Raw genomic sequence first — 27535 nt, forward strand, 5'->3', positions numbered from 1 at the left:
AGAGCAGCAAATCTTTTCCTAAGGAAAAAATTTGCTTTCCAAAAAACATACACACAACACAAGCACACCAAACAAACAGCAATCCACACACATACACCTAAACTCTTACACCTAACCCTACACTAAACTATACATACACCACTAACTGTCCACTTACCTTAACCCAAACCCTAATCCTAAGGTCTGTCACTATCGCACAGTCACCTCACTGCACCCTAACCCTAACTCACCTACCCCGCCCTAATCCTCATGTCCACGCAATCGCACACTTACCTGACCCGTGCCCTAACCCTAACTCAACTAACCTGCCCTAACCCTCACATCCACACAATCGCACACTTACCTGAACCTGACCCGTAACTTTCCACCACAGCACTGAAAATACCGAAGCAACAGAAACGGACAACCAAATTCTTTCCCTAGGAGAAAAATTTGGTTTTCTGTTTCTTCAATATTTTCAGTGTTCACGGAAAATGGGTCAATATTAGACATTTTGAATGTTCGGTGTTCTAATATAGACTCTATATTTTGTATTTTATTTGATTAATTCCATTAAAATTGAGTTTGCATTATATTAATGCCGTATGTAAATTTGCGCAGATAGCTGTAGCTATGTTAAATAAATGAAGGCTTTGGTTTGTAACGCGCTGCTCTAAAGATGAACAAGTCTCAATACTGTCCAATAAGGCACATAAAAAGGAAGACTTGTTTAGCCTTGCACATGGTGCACCAGATAGGTACATGTTGCAAACCAGTGACACACAGAATAGTGAATCACAGTTTGTTATGTCTCAATCAGCACATTGCTGAATTTTAAGAATGCTTATAGGATGTATATGGATAGGATGATGTGAAAGTTCCTCAGACCTCAGATCCAGATGGGGATCTTACAAGCTCCATCCCCTATCAGATCCATGGGTACATCAAATACCATCCTATCTCCTTCTCCAATCCATCCAGTACTTTCAGAATCCCAGGATCTGACAGCTCCAAGAACTTTAGTGTTGGATCTGAAGATGGTCTCTTCCTCCACTTCAACTGTTTCCTTAAGTGGTTCTGCTCTGATACCCTCAGATCAGAACGGTTCTCGGAGCCGAAGTGTCAGTGTCAGATCTCAGGGGATAGGTTCAGCTCTGATTTTGTCAGATCCATCCTTTCCCCTCAGAACCTTGGCCCTGGGTAGTTCAGATCCAATTCCACCCCTGAGGCTCAGATCTGGAGGTGGCCTATATCTACCTTCTTAGGGAGCTTCAGCTCTGAGGGGTTGGGTCGAAGCTTCTCCTGGCCCTTCAGCTTTCAATGTGGTAGAAAAGGCTTTTTATCTCAAAAGTGAACTGTCTTTTCATGTTTCAGATCCTACTCCATTTCTCTCATAGGTTCCAAGCTCTGAGTTGCTGAGGCTTATTCCAAAGGGACAGCCATTTCCAATGAGTGTCCAGCCATTTCCAGTAGAGGAATGTCTCCTCTCTTCCAATCCAAACATTCCACAGAGGATGTACACCAGAAGAGAATGTGCAAAAGGTGACACATAAATTCCCCCATGGAGTCTCTCATAGAGGATACTGATTTTGATGAAGGAGAGGGATCACCCAGGTCACCATCAGATGACATTTCCTTTGGAGATATTTAAGAGATCCTGAAACAGAAAGGTGATTGGTCTCCCCAAAACCCTTCACTGGAAGAGTTGATGTTCTGGAAGGCTATTGGTTCTGGCCTGTCTACATCTTGGGTAACTCTCTAGCAGATAAACTTACTGATGTAGCTTCCCACCAGGCATGAAAAGAGCAGTATACTGTCAAGCCCATCCCCAAACATCCCGACAAGTTTTTAGCCCCTCCTACAGACAAACCCCACTTTAGCAAAGGAGTCCCAGCTGATGCTATGATGGTGGTGGCAGCCACTAAGAAAGAGCTAGCAGAGCATAGTTCTTCTGTATATCTACCTAACAGAGAATCTAGAGTGTTGGACAGATTTGGAAAGTGAGTGTTTGCCTCAGTTACCTTCACTCTGTGGTCACATAACTTTCTGGTGCACTTTACTAGACTTCAGAGAGATTTGAGTAAAGAACTTTCAAATACTCTCTCAGAGTCCATGTCTGCTGAAGATTTCAAAGGTACATCCTTGCAACTCGTCACTCTATTATCTGTATTCAATGCTTCAATGAGGTTATGTGGCTATGTGACTTTGCAGAGCCTTTTAAGACATCCTTCATTAATGGCCCATTCGATAGCACTTCCTTGTTTGGGACATCAGTAAATGATACACTTACCCACAGTAAACAATATGGAAAGACTCTGTCTGCCATGAGAATCGAGTGTTCTATACCTCAGTGAACCTTTTCTAGGAATCAGATAGGTGGCAAGAAAATGTTGTTCTGTAAATCTTCGGGACCTTTTCAAGATTCACATGGGGATAATTCCTCCAGAGGCAGAGGAGGAGATTTTAATGGTAGACATTGCCTTAGAGGCAGAGAAGGTCTGCAGAATCAGGGAATCAGAGATTCTTTTTTTCAGATATGCCCTTTCAGTGCTCCTGAAATGCTGCTTAATTGTCCATCTCTGGAGGCAATCAGGGGTCATTTACCTTTGCACCCAAATGTCTGGGCAAGTATAACACAAGACATATGGGTACTAAGAATAATATCCAGAGGCTATTACATATCAGTTTTCCTTCTTCCTTTTTGCCAAAGGAAGAAACTTCCCAATGTTCCACCCAGCCAAAAGAAAGAAACAGTGCAAGAGATTCAGAAGCTGCTAGACAAAAGAGTCATCCAAAAGGTCATCCCAGTCCAAATAGGGTTTGGAATTTATTCACACTTCTTTTTAGTGCCAAAGAAAACAGGAGACCTCAGACCCATTTTGGATTTAAGCAAATTGAATCAGTACATAAAGAAAGAGAAGTTCTGAATGGTCATGGTTCAGTCCATCCTACCCATTCTTCACAAGGATGATTAGATGTGCTGTATAGATCTTCAGGATGCATACTATCATACCAAAATAAACAAACAATCCAGAAGACATTTACCCTTTTGACTGGGAGTTAAGTACTACCAATTCAAAGCTCTACCCTTTGGACTCACCACAGCCCCCAGGGTATTTACCAAATGCATGGCAGTGGTAGTAGCTCACTTGCGACTGAAGGGATTCCATGTGCTTCCACATCTAGAGGACTGGCTCCTCACCATCCCCTATAAGCATCTACTTCAGCATGCCAGGGACTATTTGCTCCTGATTTTCAAATCTTTAGGTATCACACTAAATCTTGCCAAATCAAAACTTAGACCAGTTTAGAGCATGTACATCATCTGTTCAGTTTTGGATACGGCAACACAGGTAGCATCTTTGCCTCTTCACCATGTTACATTTATCAAAAAGTAGGTTCAGTCTATCCTTGCCCACCCATTTCCTCCAGCAAGGTTAGTTCTTCAAGCACTAGGGTCAATGGCATCAGCAATAGTTCTATTTCCACTAGCATGCTTTTTTATGTGGGTTCTCCAATGGACTCTAGCTGTATAGTGGTCTATTCTATATTAACCCCTATAATTTCAAGTAAAATCACGTTGATCTGCATTCAACACATTCACTGGTGGATACAACCGGACAACCCTTTTCTAAGGAGACCCTTTGTTCTACTAAACCCAGTAACCACAGTGATTACAGATGATTTTCAACTGGGAAGGGGGCATTTCTTGGAAAGAACAGTCTAAGGTATGTGGTCCCCCAAGAGACCAAGTTAAATATCAATGCCCTAGAAATGAAAGCTGTCCTGTTTGCACTGCAGGCATTTCAAGATGCTCTCCCCTTGGGTACTATTGCAATTCAGACAGATAGCATGTCTGTAGTCTGGTACATCAGCAAACAAGGAAGAACTAAATCTTATCCCCTTTGCAGAGGCTGTGAGAGTTTGGGAATAGGCAATTGCATCAGACTGCTTTCTAATAGCAATTCACATTCCTGGGAAGACCAACATGCTAGCAGACAAACTAAGCAGATCCGTTCTGATGCCTCACGAGTGGTCTCTCAATCAGTCAGTACCAGAAATGATCTTCCAGCAATGAGGTCAACCTTTCTGTAACCTATTTGCCACTCCTATCAACAACAAATGTAGCAAGTACTTCACTCTTATACCCCCATAGTGGGAGTCACCAAGAGATGCTGTAATACATGCTTGGCCCTCGGAACCCCTTTATGTTTACACTTCGCTTCCCTTAATTCCCACATTTCTACAGAAAGCAAGTCGGCTGAAGAGTTCAGTAATCCTCATTCTGCCTTCTGGCCTGGGCAAGTGTGGTTCCCCTTCCTACAGTTTCACCTTCATTATCCTTCATGGATACTGGAGCCAACTCTGGATCTCCTCTCTCTCCCATCAGGGATCCAACACCCCAACATTCAGGCCCTCAAGGTAACCAAATGTTTTTTACTTACAGTAATAGTCATACAGTTCAAGCTTTCTTCCCCTGTACGTGATATTATTTTTGCTTCACAAAAAAAATTCTACCAAAAATGTTTACAAAAGAAAATGGAAGAGTTTCTCCCTTTAGGTGTCAGATAATGAAACTGACCAATTTTCTGTCCCGGTTTCTACAATTCTTCACTTATTGACAACTCTTTTTAAAGAAGGAGCCAGTTTCTCTACAATTAAACTTCAGCTGGCAGCAGCTTCTAATTTTCACACAGGGAACAAACCTTTTTCCATTGCTTCCTCTAGATTGTGTAAAGACTTTCTGAAAGGTTTTTCTTCTGAGGCCTCTGATAAAGGACCCATCTCCACCTTGGGATCTGACAGCTGTGTTTTAAAGTTTAACTCAGTAACCTTTTGAACCATCAGACAAATCTGATCTAAAATTTCTGTCATGGAAGACTGTTTTCTTGGTAGCTATAACTTCTGCAAAAAGAATATCTGAACCCCAGGCTATTTCGTCAAGAACTCCTTGCATCATTTTTCATAAAGATAGGGTTTCCTTATGGACTAACCTTTCTCTTTTACATAAAGTGGCTTCTGAAAATAACATCAACCAATCCATTAACTTACCAGTTTTCTTTCCAGATTTTTCCAGTAAAGGAGAGTACATGCTTCAACTCCTTGATGTGCACAGACAACTACATTTTTTCCTTCACAGGACAGAACAAATTAGAAAATCAGACCAAATTTTTGTTTCGTTCTCACCAATTGCCTGGTTCATCCAGTCTCTAAAGTTACTCTAAAGAAGACTCTTCCTTCTTTGGATCCATGCCTCCATCCTCCTTTGGATCCTGTGTCTGAGTTCTCTCATCCTGCACCTCAGGGACAGCTACCCAGATGAGCTTCCAAGCAGATTCCACCAGGGAACTTCCTGTCTCTTCCAGCACTTCCCTAGAGCACCCCACTGAGGAGGCCCCTCAGAAGAGGTTATGCAGGAGGATGCACAAGGATTCCCTAAAGGAATCTCTCACAGAAGACACTGATTTTGATGAAGGGGAAGGGTCTCCCTACATCTCCACCTGAGGATATCTCATTTGGGGACATATTAGAAATCCTTCACCCAAAACATGGCTGCCTGTCCAAAACCCCTCCCCGGAGGAATTAGTGTTCTTGGAAACCTTCAGGTCTGGACCATTTACTTCATGGGTCACCCCACCTGCAGATGAGCTGATAGACTTGGTCTGCTGCAGGGCATGAAAAGAACCAGGCTCTATAGAACCAATCCCTAAGTGCCTGGACAAGTTTCTTAGTGCCCCATTGACAGGTTAAATTGGACAAAGGGTGTTTCTGCAGATGCCATGGTCATTGCAGCAGCTACTAAAAAGGAATTGGTTGAACAGATCTTCTCTGTCCATCCCCCTAGCAGGGAGTCTAGGAAGTTGGACAGGTTTAGGAAATGAGTGTATGCATCATGATTATGGTTGCTGAATTATTTGTTGCATTTCACAAGGTTGCAGAGGAACTTAATAAAGGAACTCTCTAACTGTCCCCCAGAGTCCATGTCCTTAGAGGAACAAAAGTCCTTCTCGTCATGACTGGTCACCCTAGAATCCATGACTGACATGTCCATGAGGTTAATCTCACATTCAGTTGAAGATTAGTCATGGGCTGCTGGTTCAGGCATAGCTATTAGGAGACATGCCTGAATCGGTCGTGCAATTTTGCAGAGCCCTTTAAGGTGTCATTAATCAATGCTCCATTTGATGGAGCTTCCTTATTTGGACCAATAGTTAAAGAGACACTCTCTCACAGTGAGAAGGATAGAAAGACTGTTTGCTGTGGGAATCCATTTTTCTAACCCTGCAAAGAACGTTTTCCAGGAATCAATGCAGTGGTACGAAAGCATATTTCAGAAACTCCTAATGACCTTTCCAAGAATCACATGGAGATTTCTTCCCCAGAGGCAGAGTGGGAAGTTACTATAAATGGAGATGCCACCCTCATGGTAGAGGGGGTCTGCAGAACCAAGGTTCTTGAAAATCTTTCTTGGACAGATCTTTACAGCACTCCTGAAAGGTTACCCAACTGTCCCTCTCTGCAGGCAGTCAGGGGTGCTTATCCTTGCATCCAGAAGCCTGGACAGCCATCACATAAGATTCTTGTATGCAAAACATCATATCCAGAGGATATTTCATTCTCTTTTCCAAGTTCCTCCACAACAGACAAAAAGTCTCACCGATGTTCCATCCAATCAGAGGGAACAAGTAGCTGTAAAAGTTCAAAAGCTGCTGGATAAAAGAGTCATCCAGGACGTTCCCTAGACCAAGGAGGATCTAGAATTTACTCAAGGTTCTTTTTAGTGTCAAAGAAAACAGGAGACTTGAGACTCATTTTGGATCTCAGTTATTTGAACCAGTTTATAAAGAATTCCAAGTTCCAGATGATCACAGTTCAGTCCATTCTGCCTCTGTCAGAAGGTGACTAGATGTGCTCTCTATATCTTCAGGACATGTACTGTCTTATAAAAATGAACAGACACTCCCAAAGATATCTACACTTCCAGCTGGGAGCCAGTCATTATCAGTTCAGAGCCCTGCCCTTTGGTCTCACCCCAGTCCCCAGGGTGTTCACCAAATGCAGCTCATCTAAAACTTCTCGGATTCAGAGTGTTTCCATATTTAGATGACTGGCTCCTAACCGCACTGACCCAGCATCTTCTTGAAAAAGTCAAAGATTACCTTCTACTTTTATCTAAGTTTCTAGGGATTATGATAAATCTGGTAAAATCCCAAACACAAGCAGTTCAAGCCTTAGTGTTTTTAGGGGCTCATTTAGACACAGTCAGTCACCTAGCTCTTCTGTTTCAAAACAGAATTCTAACTCTGAGATCACATGTCTATCAAGTTTTGTCTCATCCCTCACTTCCAGCAAGATTAATAGTCAAAGCTGTAGGGTTAATGTCTGCTGCAATATCTTTACTACCTACTGCTCGTCTTCATATGAGAATTCTTCTGTGGACTCTAGCAGTGTAGTGGTCCTATCATCAACAGTCTCTATGACATCCAATAAAATTGTCTCAAGTTTGCAGAAAATCTTTACTGTGCTGGATGCATTCTGAAGATATTTATCAAGGCCACCCATTTGTCCTTCCTCCCGCAAAAGCCACATTGACCACGGATGCCTCTCAGTTAGGGTTGGGGAGGCACATTATTTAGGATGGGCAGTTCAAGGCACATGATCTCAAAAAGAGATCAGTTTGCATATAAATATTCAAGAGATGAGAGTGGCACTTTTAATGTTGCAGGACCTTCAGAGCTTTCTTCCAGTAGGAACTATTGCTATTCAAATGGACAACATGTCAGTAGTCTGGTACATCAGCAAACAGGGGGGAATCTAGTTCTTACCCTCTATGCCGAAAAGCAATGAGAATTTGGCAATGGGCAATCTCTTCCAACTGCTTTCTAGTAGTGACACACATACTGCAGAAATCCAGCATATTAGTAGACAAGCTCAGCAGGACCATCCTGACTCCTCATGAATGGTCTCTCAATCAATCAGTGGTAAAGATGATTTTCCACAAATAAGGTTAATCTTGCTGCAGTCTGTTTGCTTCTCCCCTCAACAACAAATGCAGCACGTTATTTACCTTAATTCTCTCAGGGTCAGTCACCAAGAGATGCTCTAGCCCATATTTGGCCTTCCTGTCTCCTTTATGCTTACCCTCCTCTACCCCTAATACCCAAGTTTCTTCAGAACGTCAGTTGGCTAAAGAGCAAAGTAATCCTCATTGCACCTTTTTGGTCTGGGCAAACATAGTTCCCTTTTCTATGGTTTCACCTAGCATGTCCACCTTGAAGTCTGGATCCAACTCCAGATCTCCTGTCACATCCTGCAGAGATGACTCCTCCAGACATAACAGGTCTCAAACTGACCACTTGGTTTCTGTAGTTCCAGTTGTTGTTATTGTTTGTCTTTTGGCTTTTCCCAGTTAGGGGTCGCCACAGTGGAACTCCGGTCCACTAATGATTGGCAGTAGATTTTCATGAACGCCAAGGTGCCCGCTCGATGTTCAACCTTCAATGAAGGCACACCCATTTAGGCATGTCTTTCGAACACCCACCCAACCATGGGGAGGACATGCAGACTCCACACAGAAGGTACTCCCCGCACTCCAGCCGAGAATCAAATGGGAGAACCTCTTGCTGTGAGGCAACAATGCTACTGCTGCACCACCACGGATTGGTTTCTCCAGTTCCAGTGATGGATAGATATTCCAGGCTTATCCTCTCCAGATCACCAGATCCTTTCCTCATCCCACAAACCTTCAGAAAGATTTATGAGCAAATGGAAAATATTATCTTTTTGGGCGCATCAAAGAGACTTATATCCTTTTACTGCTCCAGTCCCAGCTATGTATTTTAGATTTCCTTGACTCTATTTTTCAAACTGGGGCAAGTTTCTCTACAATTAAAGAACAGTTAGCAGCCATCTTTAATTATCACATTGGGAATAAGGCTTCTCCTTTAGCTTCAACTAAGTTATGCAAGGCCTTCCTAAAAGGTACATTTTTTCTTAGACTTTCAGTTAGAGATCGTACTCCACCTTGGGATCTCTCTTTGGTATTACAGTCTTTAGTACAGCCTCCATTTGAGACCTCAACTAAAGTAGACATTAAGTTTTTATCATGGTAAACCGTCATTTTGGTGGCAACTACTTCAGCTAGACAAATTTCAGCACTCCAAAACCGCTGTATCTAATTTTTCACAAGGATAAGGTTACCTTGTACACCGATCCTTCCTTTCTACCTAAAGTTTTGAAAATAAAGGAGAATATACCCTTCATCTTAGATGTACATAGACAACTTCATCTTTACCTACATAGAACCAAGTAGATTAAAAAAACAGATCAGTTGCTTGTCTCCTTTTCTAACACCAAGATGGGAAAACCAGTTTTGAAGATTACTCTAGCAAAATGGATTACAGTTTGTATTTCTCATGCTTAGTCCTTGAAAGGCCTAACCTTACCAAAACAACCAAAGGCATATTCAACCATGTTGATGACTACGTCAGCTGCCACTTGGTCTACTGCTAATACCTTTGTTTCTCATCACATCCAGGAACAGAGCATCATTCGGTTCTGCGGTACTCCTGAATATCCTTCCATGAGGGACACCCAAGGTAACTGTAGATAGAGACTCTGTCCCATTTGTTGAGGAATGAATGAAAATTATAACATCAGATATAAAAGTTATGTACTCGCCGTAACATTCCATATGTGTTGTCCATTTTCACTCTTCCCCAACTTCCCTCCCACCTTCCCCCTAGACATGTCATTGGAAGAGACTTAGCAGAATTCTTATTAGGAACCATAGCTGCTGTTTCAGCTCCTGATTTTTCAGCCATCACTTTGATGTCATAGCTATGTTGAGATCATTTATTGTGTTATTGTATAATACCAGCAAACTCAATCTGAGGTAATCCAATGGTCAGGGGCATTATAGGTAAGGGAGGAGCTTGAGAGTCAGATCCTAGAATCTAAAGAAAGCGGCTGAGTCAGATCCGAACCCATTTGTTGAGGAAGAATGAAAATGGACTACACAGATGGAACTTTATGGTGAGTACATAATTTTTGTATGAAATAATCATGAAAATAATAAAAACTAAAATTTCAAAAAAATCTAAAGAAACAATCATGTATGTATAGTAGTTTCTGTAATGAAAGCAGTCTCACATATACAGAAGCTGTGAAAAGGTAATCCTTTTAGTACAGGAATATAAAAATTGCAAGTGTGACACACACAAAAGCTTATGTCTAATATTGCAAATATTGCTAAATAATTTTTCTTTTGAATTTCTTTGGGATTTGATTGGAAATAAACTATCATCTCCACCTGCCAATCACCCTTGGAGTCCCTCAGGGCTCCATTTTAGGACCTCTTCTTTTTTCATTATTCATCAATGACCTTCATGTAGCAGTCCCTGAAGCCACCTGTATTCAATATGCCGATGATTCCACGCTTATATGTTCTGCCAACTCCACTGCTGAACTGCATTCACTAACTCAAAAAGTATTCAACTCAGTAGAAGTTTGGTTCTTGAAATGCTGCCTCCTTTTGAACGCCAAAAAAACTAAGCTCCTACTCTTTACACCTACCAGTAGGTCCTCTCCTATAGACTTCTCTGTCAAATCCAACAATGGCACCCTTATCTTCCCCGACTCTACCACCAAACTATTAGGAGTCACAATCGACAACCATCTTAACTTCGATAGCCATATAAATAACACCATACAAACAATAAACAGAAAAATGGGCTCCTTATATAGAGTCAAACCCTTCTTAACTCCAACAACTAGAACCACTATTGCCCACTCTCATTTAATCTCAACTCTTCTTTACGCATCACCTATTTACAGTAATCTAAAAAAAAATCTTCACAAACTAGCAAGCTCCTACAACAATATTGCCAGATTTGCCACTGGGAATATATTTCGAACTCACCACTGTCTGAATCTAAAGTAGCTAGATTGGCTTGAACTTCCTAACATTCTGATTTTTTCCCAACTTACCATTGCCCATAAGATCTTTTACCAACCAAACAATACTCCTATACTCGCTAACCTCATTACCCCTTATAATAATCTTAATTCCCTATGCTCTTCTAGCAAACTACTTGCTAGCATAAGTAAGTCCAATAACTTGGCAGGTGACACCCTTTTCTCCAATACTGCTGGAAAAAATTGGAACCTTCTACCAATAGATATAACTCTACTACCTTCACTGTCACTCTTTAAGCAAAAACTCAAAAGACACCTAAAAACTCATTGGTTATGTCCCTACAGTAACCCTGACTAATCTTCAACCATTCCCTACTTCTATCTTCACACTGCCTCTGGATACAAAATCGTACTCTGTGTACCCCTTGGTATGTGGGAACTGTTACTAGTAAGATTAATATAACTTCCAGTATTTATTTAATCTATCAATGAACTGTAAAGTACCTCATATATCATGTTGTAAGATGACTTGTATAATCCAATATACTCATCCTTCTTATTGTACTTCTTCTAGACTCCTTTTTGTATTCTAATTTCCTCCTACTCTATTTGTTATACATCTGTATATGATATTTTGTGTTATGTTTGGAGCTTTTCTCCCCGGGCCTCTACTGAAAATGGAATATATCCAGTTAGACTAGCCCGGTCAACAAATGTTAAATAAATAAAATAAAATAAAATTTCATGTAACATCTCACAAGTGACTATAACACTATGAGATCTTAATATTGTTTGGAAAACCATGGATGCTGAAAGCCCCTCAAATACCATAAAATTATAAGTGTTTACTCAACTCATTTCCAAACCCACCAGGTATAATAAAGCCGCCAGTAGAATTTCTGCTTCATACTGGATTTTATCATCAACCAAAATAAAGTTATTTTTGTTGGTTCCCTTTTCAGTACCCTTAGTGACCACCTGCCTACTTTTGCAATAAGTGATCAGAAAGCTACCCAAAGCAATATTGCTACAATCATGCTCATAACCTCTCCTCCTTCAATAAAGATTTATTCATTTCAAACTTAGTATCTGAAAACTGAAGAATGCTACAGACAACTCGTCTTTATGAAACAGCAGCACTGTTTAACTCAACATTTCTTAATAATTTCTTAATAAATGAACACACACCTATGAAAACTATAAGGGTCAAATCAAATCCAGCTCCCTGGCTTACAAAAATAACTTAACAGCTTATGAAGGATAAAGGTAAGTCATGGAAAATGAGGAAGTAAAATAAAGCTGTTGCTAGCTATCAATAGTATAAACAACACAGAAAACACAAAAAAAAAAAAAAACACCAAAAAGTACTACATAAAATTACAGTTGACAAGTAATAGAAAAAAGTGTTTTGGACTACCATCCACCAGCTGTTAAATCCTGACATAAATCTACCCCCCCCAACACACACATACACAATTAACCAGAGACAGCATTGTTAGTCAGTTCAGCTTCTACGTATTTTCAAACAGTAGACTCTCTTATTAATCCCTCGATTTCCATTGATAGTACACCACCCCAATCTAAAACTTTCTAACTATAAACCATTCCAACTTGCACAATCAATAGCCTGCTTCTAACCTTGAAACCCACTACTCTTACCCCTGATAACTTGCCAGTCGAATAAATAAAAATAGCAGTCACTGCTTAATGCTCTGGTATACACAATCTTAATTCTAATAAACCACTAAATTAAAGCAAGTTATGCTCCCTCCCAGAAAAAAATATTATATACCACACCTAGACAAATGTAGTAGCTCTACTGATTTATCCAGCTTCAGACCCATAATCATTTTATCTTCACTGCTAAAAATTACTGAGAAACATATCCAGTGTCAGGTTTGCACTTTTATTGCCGACAACTCACTCCTGCCAACTGCTCAGCATGATTTCTGACCATATCATAGCCCTTCGAGAATCCTCCTTAGCTTCATAAACATTATTAACCAGAACAGAAACAATGGCAACCTAGTCTTGGCACTTTTCTTTGATTTGTCAAAAACCTTTGATGTGATATCGTATCAAAAGTTGCTACATAGACTGTCTTTGGAATTCATAAATGTTTTCTATCCTGGTTTAACTGTTACCCCTCAAATAAACAGTACGCAGTAAAATAGCAAAATTATATCTATTCCTTCCTCCCCAGTGTCTCAGTTCTAATTCACAAACTTTTCAATATTGCCATAAATTACGAACATTTAGCATGATGCTCATGATTTGCAGGCATGTGAATTTTGGAAAATGCTTTGGGTACCCATTCATATACCTTCTGTGTACCTGGACTTTTTCCTGTATGCAGTTGTATATGTTCTCACTCTATAAAGCATGTGACCCTTTCTAAATCACTTAGGTTTCTGGTGTGTGGTTTAGAATGAGCACCAGGCCTGCAGGATTACAGATCCTGACTCTATAGATGTTAATAATTTAGAGGGAGTTTTGTTAGGATTTGTTAGTTGTACAGTTCAGTTTTGCTTTTATTGCCTTTAATAGAATCAGGTTAGTTATGCTAGTTGTGTTGTTTTCTAATTGGATAGTTGGAGTTTTGTTTTACTTAACTTTTTTCTCTAGCGCTAAATTTTTGCATTTATTTTATTTCTAAGTTATTTATTTATTTATTTATGTTGGTGCATCTTGATTTTTAGGACTTTTTGTGAGGATTTTGTGTTTGCAGTATATAAAGTTGCTCTTTTATATTACAATGAATAGAAAATGTGATACCTCTTCAGTTTCTTTTTAAGTCAAGCTAAGTTTAGATTTAGGTTTAAATGGGATGTTTTAGGTGGGTTAGAATGGTTTTTTTGTTGCTTTTTTTTTTGGTGGGAGTATCAGTATCTGTATTCTGTGTGCGGAGTATGTAAATTCTGAGTAGTTTCCAAAAATTAACATAAATATGGTAGTTTGGGGGATTTTTTTGTAGCTTTGACCTACCAAGGAATAAGATAAACTGTTTGTCAGAGAAAAAGATGAGCAGTAGAAGTTAATAATGAAGCCAAAACTCAGAAAGAAAACCAGTATTTGTTCTAACCATGATGGTCCTATATGTCTTTTCAGCAAGTGCTTTGAATTTACCATAAAACGTGTCATTTCTAATAGCTTATTTTCATTCCCCTCCAATCCAAAATTAACTTTATTTGTACTTTCAGGTGTAACAACAGAAGCTCCAAAACTTGAACCTAGAGCAGATGTCACAATAGAAACTGTTACTGATGACCAAGAAGAGGAGATTTTTACCCATCATCCTACTGAAGAAGAGGCAGTAGGAGGCCCTGTAATCACTCTTGAACCAAGCAATATTACTGAAGAAGTGTCTGAGCCTTATTTTACAACAGAAGCCATAACTCTTACACCAGAGTCTACACCAGAGTCCACAGAGACAGAAACTGCCCTACCAGTAACATTTGAGCCCATTCTAGTCCCTATTACTTATGTGCAAATCATGGAAGTACCCCCCACGCCAGTTGTTCCTGAAGAAACTGTTACATCAGTCACTCAGTTACCCCCATCTAGCTTAACTGAGGAAATTACAACCTCACCGATCATCATAGAGGAGAGCACTGCCCCAGAAGTGGTCATTCCTGAAAGTACCACAGTTGAAATTTTGCAGGTGACCAGTGACTCTGAAAAGGAAGCTATAACAGCAATAACCAGCCATGAGGAAGTTACAGAGGAAAAGACCACACCTGAAGTTGAAACGCCCTATGTCACCGATGAGCCGGTAGTTGATACAGCAGTGGCTGGGACAGCAGCCCCCTTTAAAGGTAAGTGAAGTGGAATTCAAGTTTAGAAAACCTGTGTGCAATGCAGTATATTATGAGATAAGGGATAAAACAGTTTTTTTTTTTTTTTTTTTGCAGAGTAGACCATCACTAAAATGTTTGTGTATGTAAATATTTAACCTAGTCGTTTAGTTACTGTTACTATTGCTATTTCTTTTCTTGTCTGAAATGCTATATACACATTTGTATTTTAAATTTCATAAATATTCAAAAGAACTGCTGAGCAGCCCCATCCTGTTGTGGTGAGTTTGCTTCTGTCAGTCTCCATTTGCATACTGCATGACTTAGAAGAATTTGTTTACTAGACAGAGCTCACTGGTTGCCAATACTAAATAAATCAACGAATGTAGTGCTGAAAGTTGAATAGCGTTATGCCATAAAGGTATAAACTCCCAATCAGAGTAATAATGTACATTTCTACTTTTGCTATTTCTTCTCATTTCTATTGCTACTTTTGTTCTACTGAACTGGTAGGTCAAATAACTAATACTTTATCAACAACTTCCTTGGAAAATTAGCAGTTTGCAAATAATTGGTGAGTCTAAGCAATGCTTCCAAAGCAGCTAATAGCACTAACCGTGCACAATTTTATTTTCATATAGCAGCATTTTAAGCACAGTAGAAAAGAAGTTTTGCTGGCCCTTATATAAAATAATAAATTGAACTGAGGGACTGCTGTTATTAATAACATATGCTTGGGTGCCTGTTGTATTCAGGAAAAAATACAAACATGCTTTCATAAGTACAGAACTTGATTTAAACTGGGATTTGTTAGCTAGTTTGAATATTATATACTAGTTTTGCTAGAAGTAGTACTGCACATTTAAAGGCCTCCCAAGCTGATCATCATAGGTTTGCTGCCAAGCAGTTTTCAAAAAGTGGTTCATAGGTTCATAGGCAGATACTAGGCTATCTGCCCCAGGGCATTTACAAGCCTAGCCCGAGTGTATTTGGCTTTCACCTCCCTATTAGATTAACCTATTGTGCCTCTGTATAGTAGGTCACAGAAGGTAGCACTTTAAGATTAGTTTACAGTGCATCTGTCGAGCAGGGACACAGAAGAGATCCCAAGGGTGAATTTGCGATTTCCCATCCACATGTCCAGATTTCGCTTGAAGAGGATCAGCGAGGGGCTATGTCTAACATGAATTGGTATTTTATTCCAGAGTGAGGGGAGCCTCTGGGAAATGAATCTGTCCCTCCAGCATGTCCTATTTATCTTTGTGCTGAGGTTTAAGTCCCTGGAGCATGTAGCTCTAAGGGATTTGGATTTTTTGAGGTGGAGCATGTCCATTAATTCTGGGTTAGACACGGCCTTGTACATCAGGCATAGATCGCCTCTGAGTAGGCAGTAAGCAACTGAATAGAGCTGGAATTTCTTTAGTCTAGCTGCATAGGACATCTGTTTGTAGTCCATGATCCTCTTGGTGAGGTACTTTTGCGGTCTCTCCAGTTGCTGCAGGTGTCGGGTAAGGTACATCCCAAAAGGGGCATTGTATTCAATTGTGGGCCTGATGAGTGATGAGTAAAGGGGCATGATGACCTCTCTTGATCTAGATGCAAACCCTTTCGTGATAAGGTGGGCTATATAGAAGGTCTTTCTAACCACTTTGGCAACGTGATTATCAAAGGAGAGATTACTATCTATGTTGATCCCCAAATCTCTAATTACTTCTTCCATACTTAATGGATTACCACCTATGTGGTAATTTATGGGCACTTCATTTTTCCCAAAGGGGATGACTATGCACTTTTTAGCATTTAGCTTGAGGCCGTGGTTCTGGCACCAAGCATCCGTCTCCATGAGACCCTTTTGGAGGATGCTTGTGTCAGCTGGAGAGTCGATTATGGCTCCCAGTTTGCAGTCATCTGCGAACTTTGTCAGCCATAGTCCCCCCATGTTAGCCTGAACCTCAGAGAAGTATATACCGAATAAGAGAGGTCCCAGAACTGAGCCTTGTGGGATGCCACTTGTAACTGGTTTGGATTCGAACGTGGCACCTGCAATTCTGACCATGTGGGTTCTATCCCTGAGCCAGTTTGCAACCCATCTTGTGATATAGGGGTTGATATTTAAGCTGGTAAGCTTATTTATGATGCCCAAGTGGGGTATTGTGTCGAAGGCTTTTGTGAGGTCCAGGTAGCCTGTGTGGACTACCTTGCCCTGATCTATGGCTTTGGTAAGTGTTTCAAAGAAATCAACTAGGTTTAAGAGGCAAGATCTGCCCTTAACAAAGCCAAATTGGGTAGGGTCCAGTGTCTGGAGGCTCCCAATGTCTTTGTTTATGAGTTCCATGATAATATGCTCCATAGCTTTACAGACCAGACTAGTCAGGCTTATGGGGCGATAGTTCCCAGGGTCCGTTGTCGCACCTCCTTTGTGGAGTGGGACCACTGTAGCTGTACACCATTCTTTGGGTACATATCCTGTAGTAAGGCTAAGTTTGAACAGTGACTTAATGTGAGGGTTCAGTTCTTCTTGGCGCTCGTGTAAGACACAGCCTGGGACACCGTCTGGTCCCATAGATGCTGTGTTTTTTGCTTTGGAGAGGGCAGCTTTCAGCTGTGTATCTGTGATATCAGGGAGGTTACATTCAGGTGGGAAAGGCATTTGCTCCTTTGAGGGGGAAGGGGGGGGGGAAGTTAGCACTGAATCTGTCTGCCAGGATGTTGGCTATGTCTGTAGGTTCAGTATATTTTGTACCGTTATGCAACAATTCAGAGCATATCTGGGAGTTTCCACCCATATTCCTGACATAACTAAAGAAGGCCTTGTGATTATCTTTAGTGTCTAGGGCAATTTTTCTTTCAAAACTGGCCTTTGATGATATTATGAGGGATCGTAGTTACTTGCTAATACTGATCAGAGATGCCTTCCCTTTCTGGGATTTTGATCTGTCATGTAGTAGCTTCCTCCTTCTGTTGTATAGCTTATTTATGGCCAGGGTCCACCAGACAAGTCTCCTGTTTTTGGAGGAGTGGGTCTTGGTTTTATTTGGGATAGCACGATCCATGCATTCCTGCAGGTGCTCATAGAATGCAATTGTAAAGGATTCTGCAGATTGGGCTGTATTATCCTCTGGCCCGGGGGCTTTGAAGGACTCCACCTCAGTCTTGAGAAGTGTGAAGTTAGCTTTTGAGAAATTCTTTACAGTGATTTCCTTGGCTGGGGATGGGGACGGGGAATATAAAATAAACTGCCTTTCCAAGGCTCAAACCCAGGAGCCTGCACTCCATGCACAAAGTGATTTACCACTAAACCATGGCAGATAATGTACTGAACTACATTTAAACCCACCCTTTTGTGTCATAGTGGTATAAATCCTTTTTAAGCTCAGGTAGGAACATTTTCTATTCCACAAGTCTCTAGTGAAAGCCAGCAGCAAAAATGACTGAGATAAAATAAGAGAAAGGATATGTAATTTGGAATCAGTACAAGCTTAGTCCTCAGTAAGTCATTTGCACTGACAGCAAGTCTTTTGGAATCTGTCGAGTTAAGTGTATGTTACTTTGTAAAACTTAAGTATATGTTACTTTGTAAAACATGTGCAAAGCCCAACAAGGTTACCTAACACATTAGATTTACTACTTGCTTAATAGGGAGACCATAATTAACTACTGACATACCTTACAGCCCCTGGGTTAATACTAATGAATGTGGAATCGAGAGAAATTGTATATTTCAATTGTATGACCTGTAATCGAGTATAAATTATTTTTTGTTACTTGACCCTTGCTGATATTTGCATGTTAGAATCATTTCAGAAAAGATACAAACCAGGTAAATAGCATAGTTAATCTTTCTTATTCAGACAGATTCCAAACAACTGAATTTATATAGCATACCATAAAGGTTATTGAAAGGTGCAGCGGTAGCATTGTTGTCTCACAGCAAGAGGTTCTCCCGTTGGATTTTCGGCTGGAGTGCATTCTGTGTGGAGTCTGCATGTCCTCCTCGTGGTCGAGTGGCATTCAAAAGATATGCGTGAATGGGTGGGCCTTCGTTGAAGGTTGGGTGTCAGGCTGGCACCTCGGCACCGTAAAAATCTACTGCCAATTATTAGTGGACCGGAGTTCCGCTGTAGCGACCCCTAACCGGGAAAAGCCGAAAGAAGGAGAAGACCCATACAGGTTATTGAAAGGAAAGCCATCTTTGGCAATGAGATCCATTCTAGATGGGAACTTTAGGATAGATTTTGGTATAACTATTAAAATGCCACACAGGAAGATTAGAGATAGAGGACTGGTATTTACAATAGAAAAGAAGAGAAAATTTCAGCTATGTATTTATTAACAAACATTTCCCAGATATTGGAATAAACTACTTCTTTGGATTAGGAAATCAGAAAACATGGATACCTTTACAGTTATACTGGATAAGTATATAAAAATAAGACATACATCCATGGTACCCAAGAGTCTGTATTTCTAATGGGCTAATTGGCTTATGCAGAAAAAATAGTTATGCAACTATGAACAATGCACTTTTTTACTATCCTGCTAAATATGGTGTTCACAATTCTGCAATTGCCTGGTGTCATTCTTTGGAGAGGATATGATTTTTTTTATTTTTTTGGGGGGGTTCCCACTACAGCCTTCTGCCATCAGTTATGTCCCACAGCCTCTACTTAATCACCCCCCCACCTTTCCTGACATCTCACTGACTTTCAAACTAGAATGCTGCCTCTCTTATATAGAATAATGAAATCATAATTGTAAGACGTGATGAGGTAAGTGTACAAGGAAGTGATCAGGGTATCCCAGCATGATGCCATCCTGCCAACTGTAAAGAGCTTTCTTGGATGTCCTACCCATTGTCCCTCCAAATTTCCCATTTGTTATGAGTATATGCATACTGTTAGGAAGGCCAATACCACTAAGTACCACAGAGACAAAGAGTAAAAGGGTTCAACATCTGTACTTGAGGCATTATGTTATCTTCACATCATTGTATCTCAGACAGGACTAAATTTTGCTTTGTCAGTAATCCAAGATGGTAACCATTTGAAATATCAGGACCCACTTCAGCAAGTTTCAAAATATTGGGAATGAATAGCCAAAAAAATACACTTGCATATATCAAGTCTGAGATTACCGTTTCTTGGCTTATTCCCTTTTCTCTGAGGTATAGCAGTCTCAGTGTCGGTAGATATAATTCAGAAGTTTTGGGGGTTTGCTGCCCACACTGCTGGACACCTAAGAGCTTGAAACCATCAAAAGACAAGTTTAAATGAGAAGAGCAATGTTTGATATTTGTTCTTCTCCTTCATTTTAGTTTTTTTTTTCCTGTGTAACAGCACTCTCCGTTGTCAGTACTGACATTTCAGTAGGGAGCCATCCAAGACCAGTGATGTTCCAGTATAATGGCTTTTGTCAGATTTTTTTTTTTTGTTTATGTAGCTGGTATAGAATTTTGTCTGAAGCACTGGAAAAAACTGGGAACAATCCATCTTCTTAGAGTCTTATATCCACTTTTTTATGATTGATTTAAAAATAAAATTGATACTTAAAAAAGGTTTATCAGTTTTATTTTGATGCCTAACTCATCAAATACTTGTAACAAACACATTGCTCTAATTAAAGCCTTTCAATACCTTAGAAACAGGAGAAAATGATTGATCTAATTTATCAATTTTCATTCATTCCTCAACCATTGGATTTGGATGCGACCCTCGGATCCAACTTGGCTATTATTTTTAGCTTGTAGCCACTGGAAACTCTTGAGCTCTTCTGTAACCCACAATGCTGTATCCTCTAACATTCCCAGATCTCGTTTGCCACTTTCATGAATGGACATGGTCACTGTGAGCTCTTGAACATATAGTTTGACTTTTCACATAAGACTGTGTTTTTGATCTAGTATAACTTTCTTTCTTCTTAAAATGATATATTTTTATATTTTTCATTACCTCCCTACATACACCCATGAAATTGTTAATTACCATAGTCGTTATTCATTCTTCTTTCCCTTTGTAGTGTATCTCTGATTACCATTACTAGTATTTCCTATGTTTGCAAGTCAGTTAACCCATGGCTGGCTGTAGACCACAAGAACAAATTAATTTTGATAAGTCTGCTTCCCTTGAACTTTTCAGAGGCTTTAACCCTCTAGAGCTGACACCAAGGAACTAAGAAAGAGGCCTTTGGATCCTTTTTGCTCTTCAACTCCTTCCTCAGATCTGATGTTGGATCTAGCCTGTAAGAAGACCAAGAAGTTGGATCTGAAGCATTCAGCTTCTGTCAAGCCTGTGTCAGATATTAGATTTGGTTCCTTGGATCCAGTGGCCTCAGATATGAAGCCCCATCCCCGTACAATATATGTATTCTCCTGGATCCAGTACCTTCTAGAGTCCCCTCACCTTTCTTAGAGACATAAAAGTGTTCCAGATCCCCCACTATCACTTCATTCTCTTCTCCTTCAAGGATCCTGACAGATGCTAACATAAATAGAATGATGAAGAAGTTTCTCTCAGCACAGATCCAGATGGGAGTTCTTCCTGCTCCTATCTCTATGAAACAGGAGGCTCATATCAGCACTACACCCCCTATTGCAACTCCTGCTCTGATCCAACCTGTAACTTTTCAGCCCTTGGAGTTTACCGAGACTGTCTGTGTTGGATCTGAAGATCACTCTATCTTCAGAGCCGATATTTTCTTTGAGTGCACCAGTTCCGAGTGTGTTAGAGCCAGACAACTATTAGAGCCAATGCCTCTCTGTCAGATCTGGAGTGTTCAAGTTGACTCCAATGTTGTCAGAGCCATCTCTAATGCTTTAGAGTTTTGGCAATGGACAGCTTGGCTCTTACCTCTGACTTGGGTGCACTACCTTCGGGTCAGAAGGAGCCAATGGTTCTGAAGCATGGTTTCCCAACTTCATCAGCCTCCTTCTCCTCACAGAGCACTGCCTTTGAGGTGGTGGAGATAGTTTTCTTTGCCTGCACAGGGTGAATAGTCCCACTTCTCGGATCTTCCCTCTGCATCGCATGTGTCTCTTTACCATGAGCCTCATCACTCTACTCAGCATAAACAGCAATAAACTCAAAGTCTAAAGGCTACCCAGCAGGGTATTACCGTTTCTTCTGATACTTTCCTGGCTTACCCACCAAGGAAGTCCCTAGCAAGAAGAAGTGTAAGAGGAGACACTTGGACTTCCCTCAGGATGACACCGATTTCAATGACAGGGAAGGGTCCCCAAGATCTCCACCAGAAGACTTCTCATTTGGAGACATCCTGGAAATTCTTAAGCAGAGGGGTGGTTGTCTGCTGATAACCTCTCCAAAGAGGAATCTGTATTCCTGAAGGCCTTTTGGTCTGGTCCATCTACCTCCTGGGTGACTCTGCCCACTTTTGAGCTCTTTGATTTGATCTCTAAGAGGGCATGGAAGGAACCAGACACAGTTGAGCCAATTCCCAAAAGACCAGACTGCATTTTGGCACCACCTATAGGAAAGAAATGTAGGAGCAAAGATGTTCCTGTAGATACCATGGTTGTGGCAGTGGCCACCAGGAAAGAACTCGCAGAGCACAGTTTCTTTCTCCATCCCCCTAACATACAGTCCAGGGCATTGGACAGATTTGGGAACCATGTGTATGCTTCAGCGACTTTTGCAGTTTGATTAGTAAATTATTTGACACACTTCACAAGACTACAGAGGAATCTGATTAAGGCATTTTTAGATTCTCTCTCTGGGACCAGTACTCCTGAGGCTCAATCTTCTGTGGCCTTGCAGTTGGCTACCCTTCAATGAGTCACTAACTCATTCATAAGACTTATCTTCCATGTAGCAGAAGGCACCTTAAGGTCATCATATTTAGGTATTTATATTAGTAGGCATGCTTAGATGCACTTATGTGACTTTTTTGAGCCCTTCAAGTCTACATTAGTCAATGATCCTTTTGAAGGAAGCTTGTTGATCTGATTTTATCCTTTTCATTCTTCCTGAATGTATGGGTACAGATCCAATCCTCAGATCTTACCCAGCCACTTATTTTAAACTTAGGATCCAGCTCTTCAGCATCTCATTGCACCCATAATGATCTGCTGTATCACCAAAGCCCCAGATCTCATTTACCCCCTTTGTGAACAGACAAAGATTTCTTTAGCTCTCAAGCATTGTGGGGGTTTTGTGAGTAGTCGCACAAGTTTCTTTTTCGTAACTTTCTATTGAATACTTCTCTACTTAAATTTCCTCCCTTTCCCTTTTCACCTTATCTCTGGCATTAGGTTTCCTTTCTTTTATACTGTTCAGAGTACTTGTCTTTACCATTGTTGGTATTCTTTGTCTATCCTTCTTATAAGGATATATTTTTCTATTACCATTGTTGGTAATTTGAACTTTTCTGGTGTTATTTACCTAATAAAAAATATATTTTTATCCGTACTATTTTTCTTCATCTGTGATTTTTGCTGTGATTTTTCTTCTCTGCCACCATGTCAGAGAAACCCACAGGGTTTAAAAAGTGCACTTCTTGTGGGCATAAAATTCTGAATTCAGATGCCTATAAGGAGTGCATGTATTGTTTACGGGCTGATCAACAGGATATCACTTGCAAGACTTGATCGACCTTTAATCCCAGCACCTTAGCAGATCACTGCCAAAACTTATTTGAGATTACTTTTACTGGGTACTTCTTCTTCGAGGGCTCAAACCCCCTCAAAGACAGTAAATCAGCTCCCCTAGAGCATAGGAAGTACTCCCTATGAAGTCATCAGGGTCTTCTTCAGAGCCTCCTTCAAACTCCAGAAGGACTTTGGAGCCTACATTTCTGGATCCTAAGTCCAGTCCATTGGATGTGAATCCTTCAGAAATTGCATTGTCTACTGCAGTCTGTGCCCTCTGATGCTAGAACCTCGGATCCTAAACTGTGTGCTATTTATAGAATTACCACACCAGAGTATGGTTTAAAAAACATTTCTCATACCCTGCCTTCAAGGTTGCTTTAGACATCCAAGAAGCACTCCATCCCTCCTTCCTCTTCCCTCTAGGTCATCCAGGAGCTTGTCGGAAGCAGACCCTGATGATGCGAAAATTTCTTAGAGCTCAAATTCAGATGGGGTCTTACCAACTCCATCCTCTACTGGAACCACGAGTATGCCTACAACTTCTGCAGATATATTTTCTTCTTCACTGATCCAGCCCATGGTTTTTGAATCCCAGGATCTGAGATCCTGAAAGGGTCCAGTGTCATATCTGAGGAAAGCTCCTTCTTTGACTCTGAGTATTTCCTTGACCAGTTCTGCACTAATGCTGTTGGATCAGAATGTGCCTCAGAGCCAAAGTGTCCGCATTGGATATGAAGGGATAGGCTTGACCTCGATTTTGTTGGATCCATCCCTTCTTCTCAGAGCTTTGGCCCTTGACAGTTCAGATCCGGTTCTGCCCCCGAGCCTCAGATCTGGAGAAGTTCTGAGTCTGCCTTCAGTGGGAACATCAGCTCTGAGGAGGCGGATTGGAGTTTCTCTGGGTCCATCTGCCTTTGAGGTGGTAGAAAGTACTTTTTCTCTCTAAGAGAACCCCAGTCTCATAGTTTGGATCAGGCTACTCTTCCCCCATTGGGTCCTAGCTCTGAGTCGCACAGACCTATTCCACAGGAACAGCCAGAATCAATTAATGTCCAGCCAGTTCCTGTCAAGGAACTTCCCCTCTCTTCTGAGACTTCATCTGAGCATCCCACAGACGAAATTCATCAGAAGAGAACATGTAAAAGGAGACATATTGACTCACCTTTGGAGTCTTTCACAGAGGATACCAATTTTGATGATGGAGAGGGGTCCTCTAGGTCACCACATGATGATATCTACTTTGAAGATATTCTAGAGATCTACAGAAAGGTGGTTGATCTTTACAAACCTCCTTGCCAGAGGAATTGGTATTTTTGTAGGCTTTTGGTTCTGGTCTATCTACAATCTTGGGTTACCCCACTGGCAGAAGAACTTATCATTTTAGTTGCACGTCAGGCTTGGAAGGAGATGGGCACTGTTAAACCCATCCCAAAGATCCAAGTTTTTGGCATCCCACTCCAACAGGTCACACTGGAGCAAAGCGGCCGGGTAGATGCTATATTGGTAGCAGCAGCCACTTAGGAAGAGCTACCAGAACAGAGATCCGCTATCCATTTGCCTAACCTGGAGTCTAAACTATTGGACAGGTTTGCAAAGTGAGTTTTTGCTTCAGCAACCTTTGCCCTCAGGTCATTAAATTACTTGGCACATTTTACTCAGCTTCAGGGAGATTTGACAATTCCTCCAGAGGCAGAGGAGGAAATTTCAATGTCAGATGTCACCCTAGAGGTAGAGGAGGGCCACAAAATCAGGGGTTTTGAGATTCTTTCTAGGACAGGCCTTCCCGGTGCTCCTGAAGCACTGTCTGACTGTCCAACTCTGGATGTAGTCAGGGGTCGATTGTCTTTGCACCAAGATGGCTGGGCAAATATAACACAGATCTTCGGGGGGGGGGGTTGTGTTTAATCATGGAAGAAAACATTCAAATGGCTTTTAATCGAATGCTAAATATCAAAACTCCTTTTTGTTGTATAGGCATTCCATTGTAAGTCAAATTATCAGATAGTTATAGTTGGCCACCAACATGAGTGTCTGATGATTTGTCAACTAAAACAATGTTCTGAAAAACATATTCTGAACTGCAAACTGCATAAGATAAAGTAAAGAATGCCTTTTATATATTAATAAATAAGATTATTATTCCACTATAAAGGTGTGATCTTGGAGTTAGTATATATAATTATTGGGGGTGTTGGGGGCACAGACCCCCACAAGAAGAGAATTTGGTGAACATTGGACACTTTGTATGTTGGGGACTGCACCCCCACACCCCCCATATGGGGGGATGCACCCCCCCACCCCCTGCTAATTATATATGCCTACTCCAAAATCGTACCTTTATAAGGTGATAATATTCTTATTTATTAACATATAAAAGGTGTTCTTTACTTTATATTACAGAGTGTGAACTTTAGAAGGTGTTTTTCAGAATATTATATTTTTAGTTGACAGCATCCTTGGACACTCGCAATGTTGGCCAACTATAATTATCTGATGATTTGATTTACTATGGAATGCCAATATAACAAAAGGGAGTTTCAATGTTTAGTATTCAATTAAATGCTGTTCGATGCATGTTTTCTTCGACAATTAAACATAGACCCATCTTCAGGATATGTACTATACCATCAAAATAAACAGGTGATCCAGAAGTCATCTTCACGTTTGGCTGGAAGCCAGGAATTAACAATTCAGAGCCCTGCACTTTGGACTCACCATAACCCCCAGGGCATTTGCCAAGTGCATGGCAGTGGTGACAGTTCACTTGAGACTCAAAGGACACCAGGTGTTTCCATATCTAGACAACTCACTCTTTATCCCCCCCTCCAAGCATCTACTTCTAAATGCCATGGACTATTTGATCCAGATTTGCAACTTTTTGGCCATAAATATAAATTATGCCAAGTCAAATATAAACCAGTACAGAGCCTGGAGTTCATAGGAGCTCTTCCAGAGACTATGAAACAAGTAGTATCCTTACCTCAGCATAGTATCTCTATGATAAGGTCTCAAGTTCTTTCTCCTTACCCACTCAGCTTCTCTGGCAAGGTCAGTACTGCAAGCATTAGGTTCCATGCAGTAGCTATTGTATTACTTCCTTTGGCATGCTTTTTTATGTGAGTTCTACAATGGATGCTAGCTGCGCAATGGTCCATTTTATACCAACCCCTATCCTATCCAGTCAGGCTCACCCCAGTTTGGAGAAAACAGATTAGTTGGTGGGTGCAGCCTGATAATCTTCATATAGGCAGGTCTTTAGCCTTCCAACCCATACAGCCTCAGTGACCATGAAAACTTCTCAATTGGGGTGAGGAGCATTTCTTGGGAAGAACGGTCCAAGGCACATGGTACACCCAATAGACCAAGTTGCATATCAATGTCCTGGAGATGAGAGCAATTAAATTAATGTTGCAGGCCTTTCAAGATGCTCTTCCTTTTGTGACTATTGCAGTTCAGACTGACAACATGTTTGTAGTCTGGTACATCAACAAACAAGGAGGAACTCAATCTTACCCCTTTTGCATGGAGGTCATAAGAGTAAGGAATGGATGATCTCTTCAGACCAATTTCTAGTTGTGACACACATTCAGGGGAAAGCCAACATGTTAACAGATAAGCTAAGCATATCCATCCTGATGCTCCACAAGCTGTCTCTAGGCTCTTGGTCAATCTGTGACAGAGATGATCTTTAGGCATTGGGGTAAAACTTGCTGTGACCTATTTGTCACTGCCCTCAACAATAAGTGTGGAAAGTACTTCACTCTTATCCCCCTGAGGGAGAGTCACCAAGATATTCTCTGATTCACAGGTGGCCCCTGGGCCTCCTTTATACTTAACACCTCTTCCCTAATTCCCAAATTCTTACAGAATGCAAGCAGCCTGAAGAGCTTGGCAATCCTCATTGCTCCTTTCTGGCCTCGGCAGGTATGGTTCCCCTTCCTACGGTCTCATCTTCATTATCCTCCATGGATACTGGAGCCCATTCTAGATCTCCTGTCACATCTGTCAGGGATTCAACATCCCAATATCTGAGTCTTAAGACTAACTGCAGTAATAGTTCAACAGCTCAAGTGTTCTTCTTCTGTACACAATATTATTTTGTCTTCTCAAAAAGAATTGACCAAAAAGGTTTACAGAAGCAAATGGACAAGACTCTCTATTTGGGATTGAATAAAGACATCAACCCTTTTTCTGTCCCAGTTGTTATGATTCTACAATTTTTGACAATGCTGTTTGAGGAGAA

General features: G+C 40.8%; 1 protein-coding gene across 2 annotated transcripts in view; it reads left to right on the forward strand.

The window, feature by feature from the left end:
• ACAN (aggrecan) overlaps positions 1-27535 on the forward strand; it is a 538406-nt gene that overhangs the window by 224374 nt on the left and 286497 nt on the right. For both annotated transcript variants that reach the window (XM_044078192.1, XM_044078191.1), the window contains exon 7: positions 14097-14711. In XM_044078192.1, coding sequence (XP_043934127.1) covers positions 14097-14711 — 615 coding nt within the window. The remainder of the gene's footprint in view (positions 1-14096; positions 14712-27535) is intronic.

This window comes from Protopterus annectens, chromosome 7.part0 (assembly GCF_019279795.1).
Source record: "Protopterus annectens isolate FY-2018-M chromosome 7.part0, PAN1.0, whole genome shotgun sequence".
Classification (NCBI taxonomy): domain Eukaryota; kingdom Metazoa; phylum Chordata; order Ceratodontiformes; family Protopteridae; genus Protopterus; species Protopterus annectens.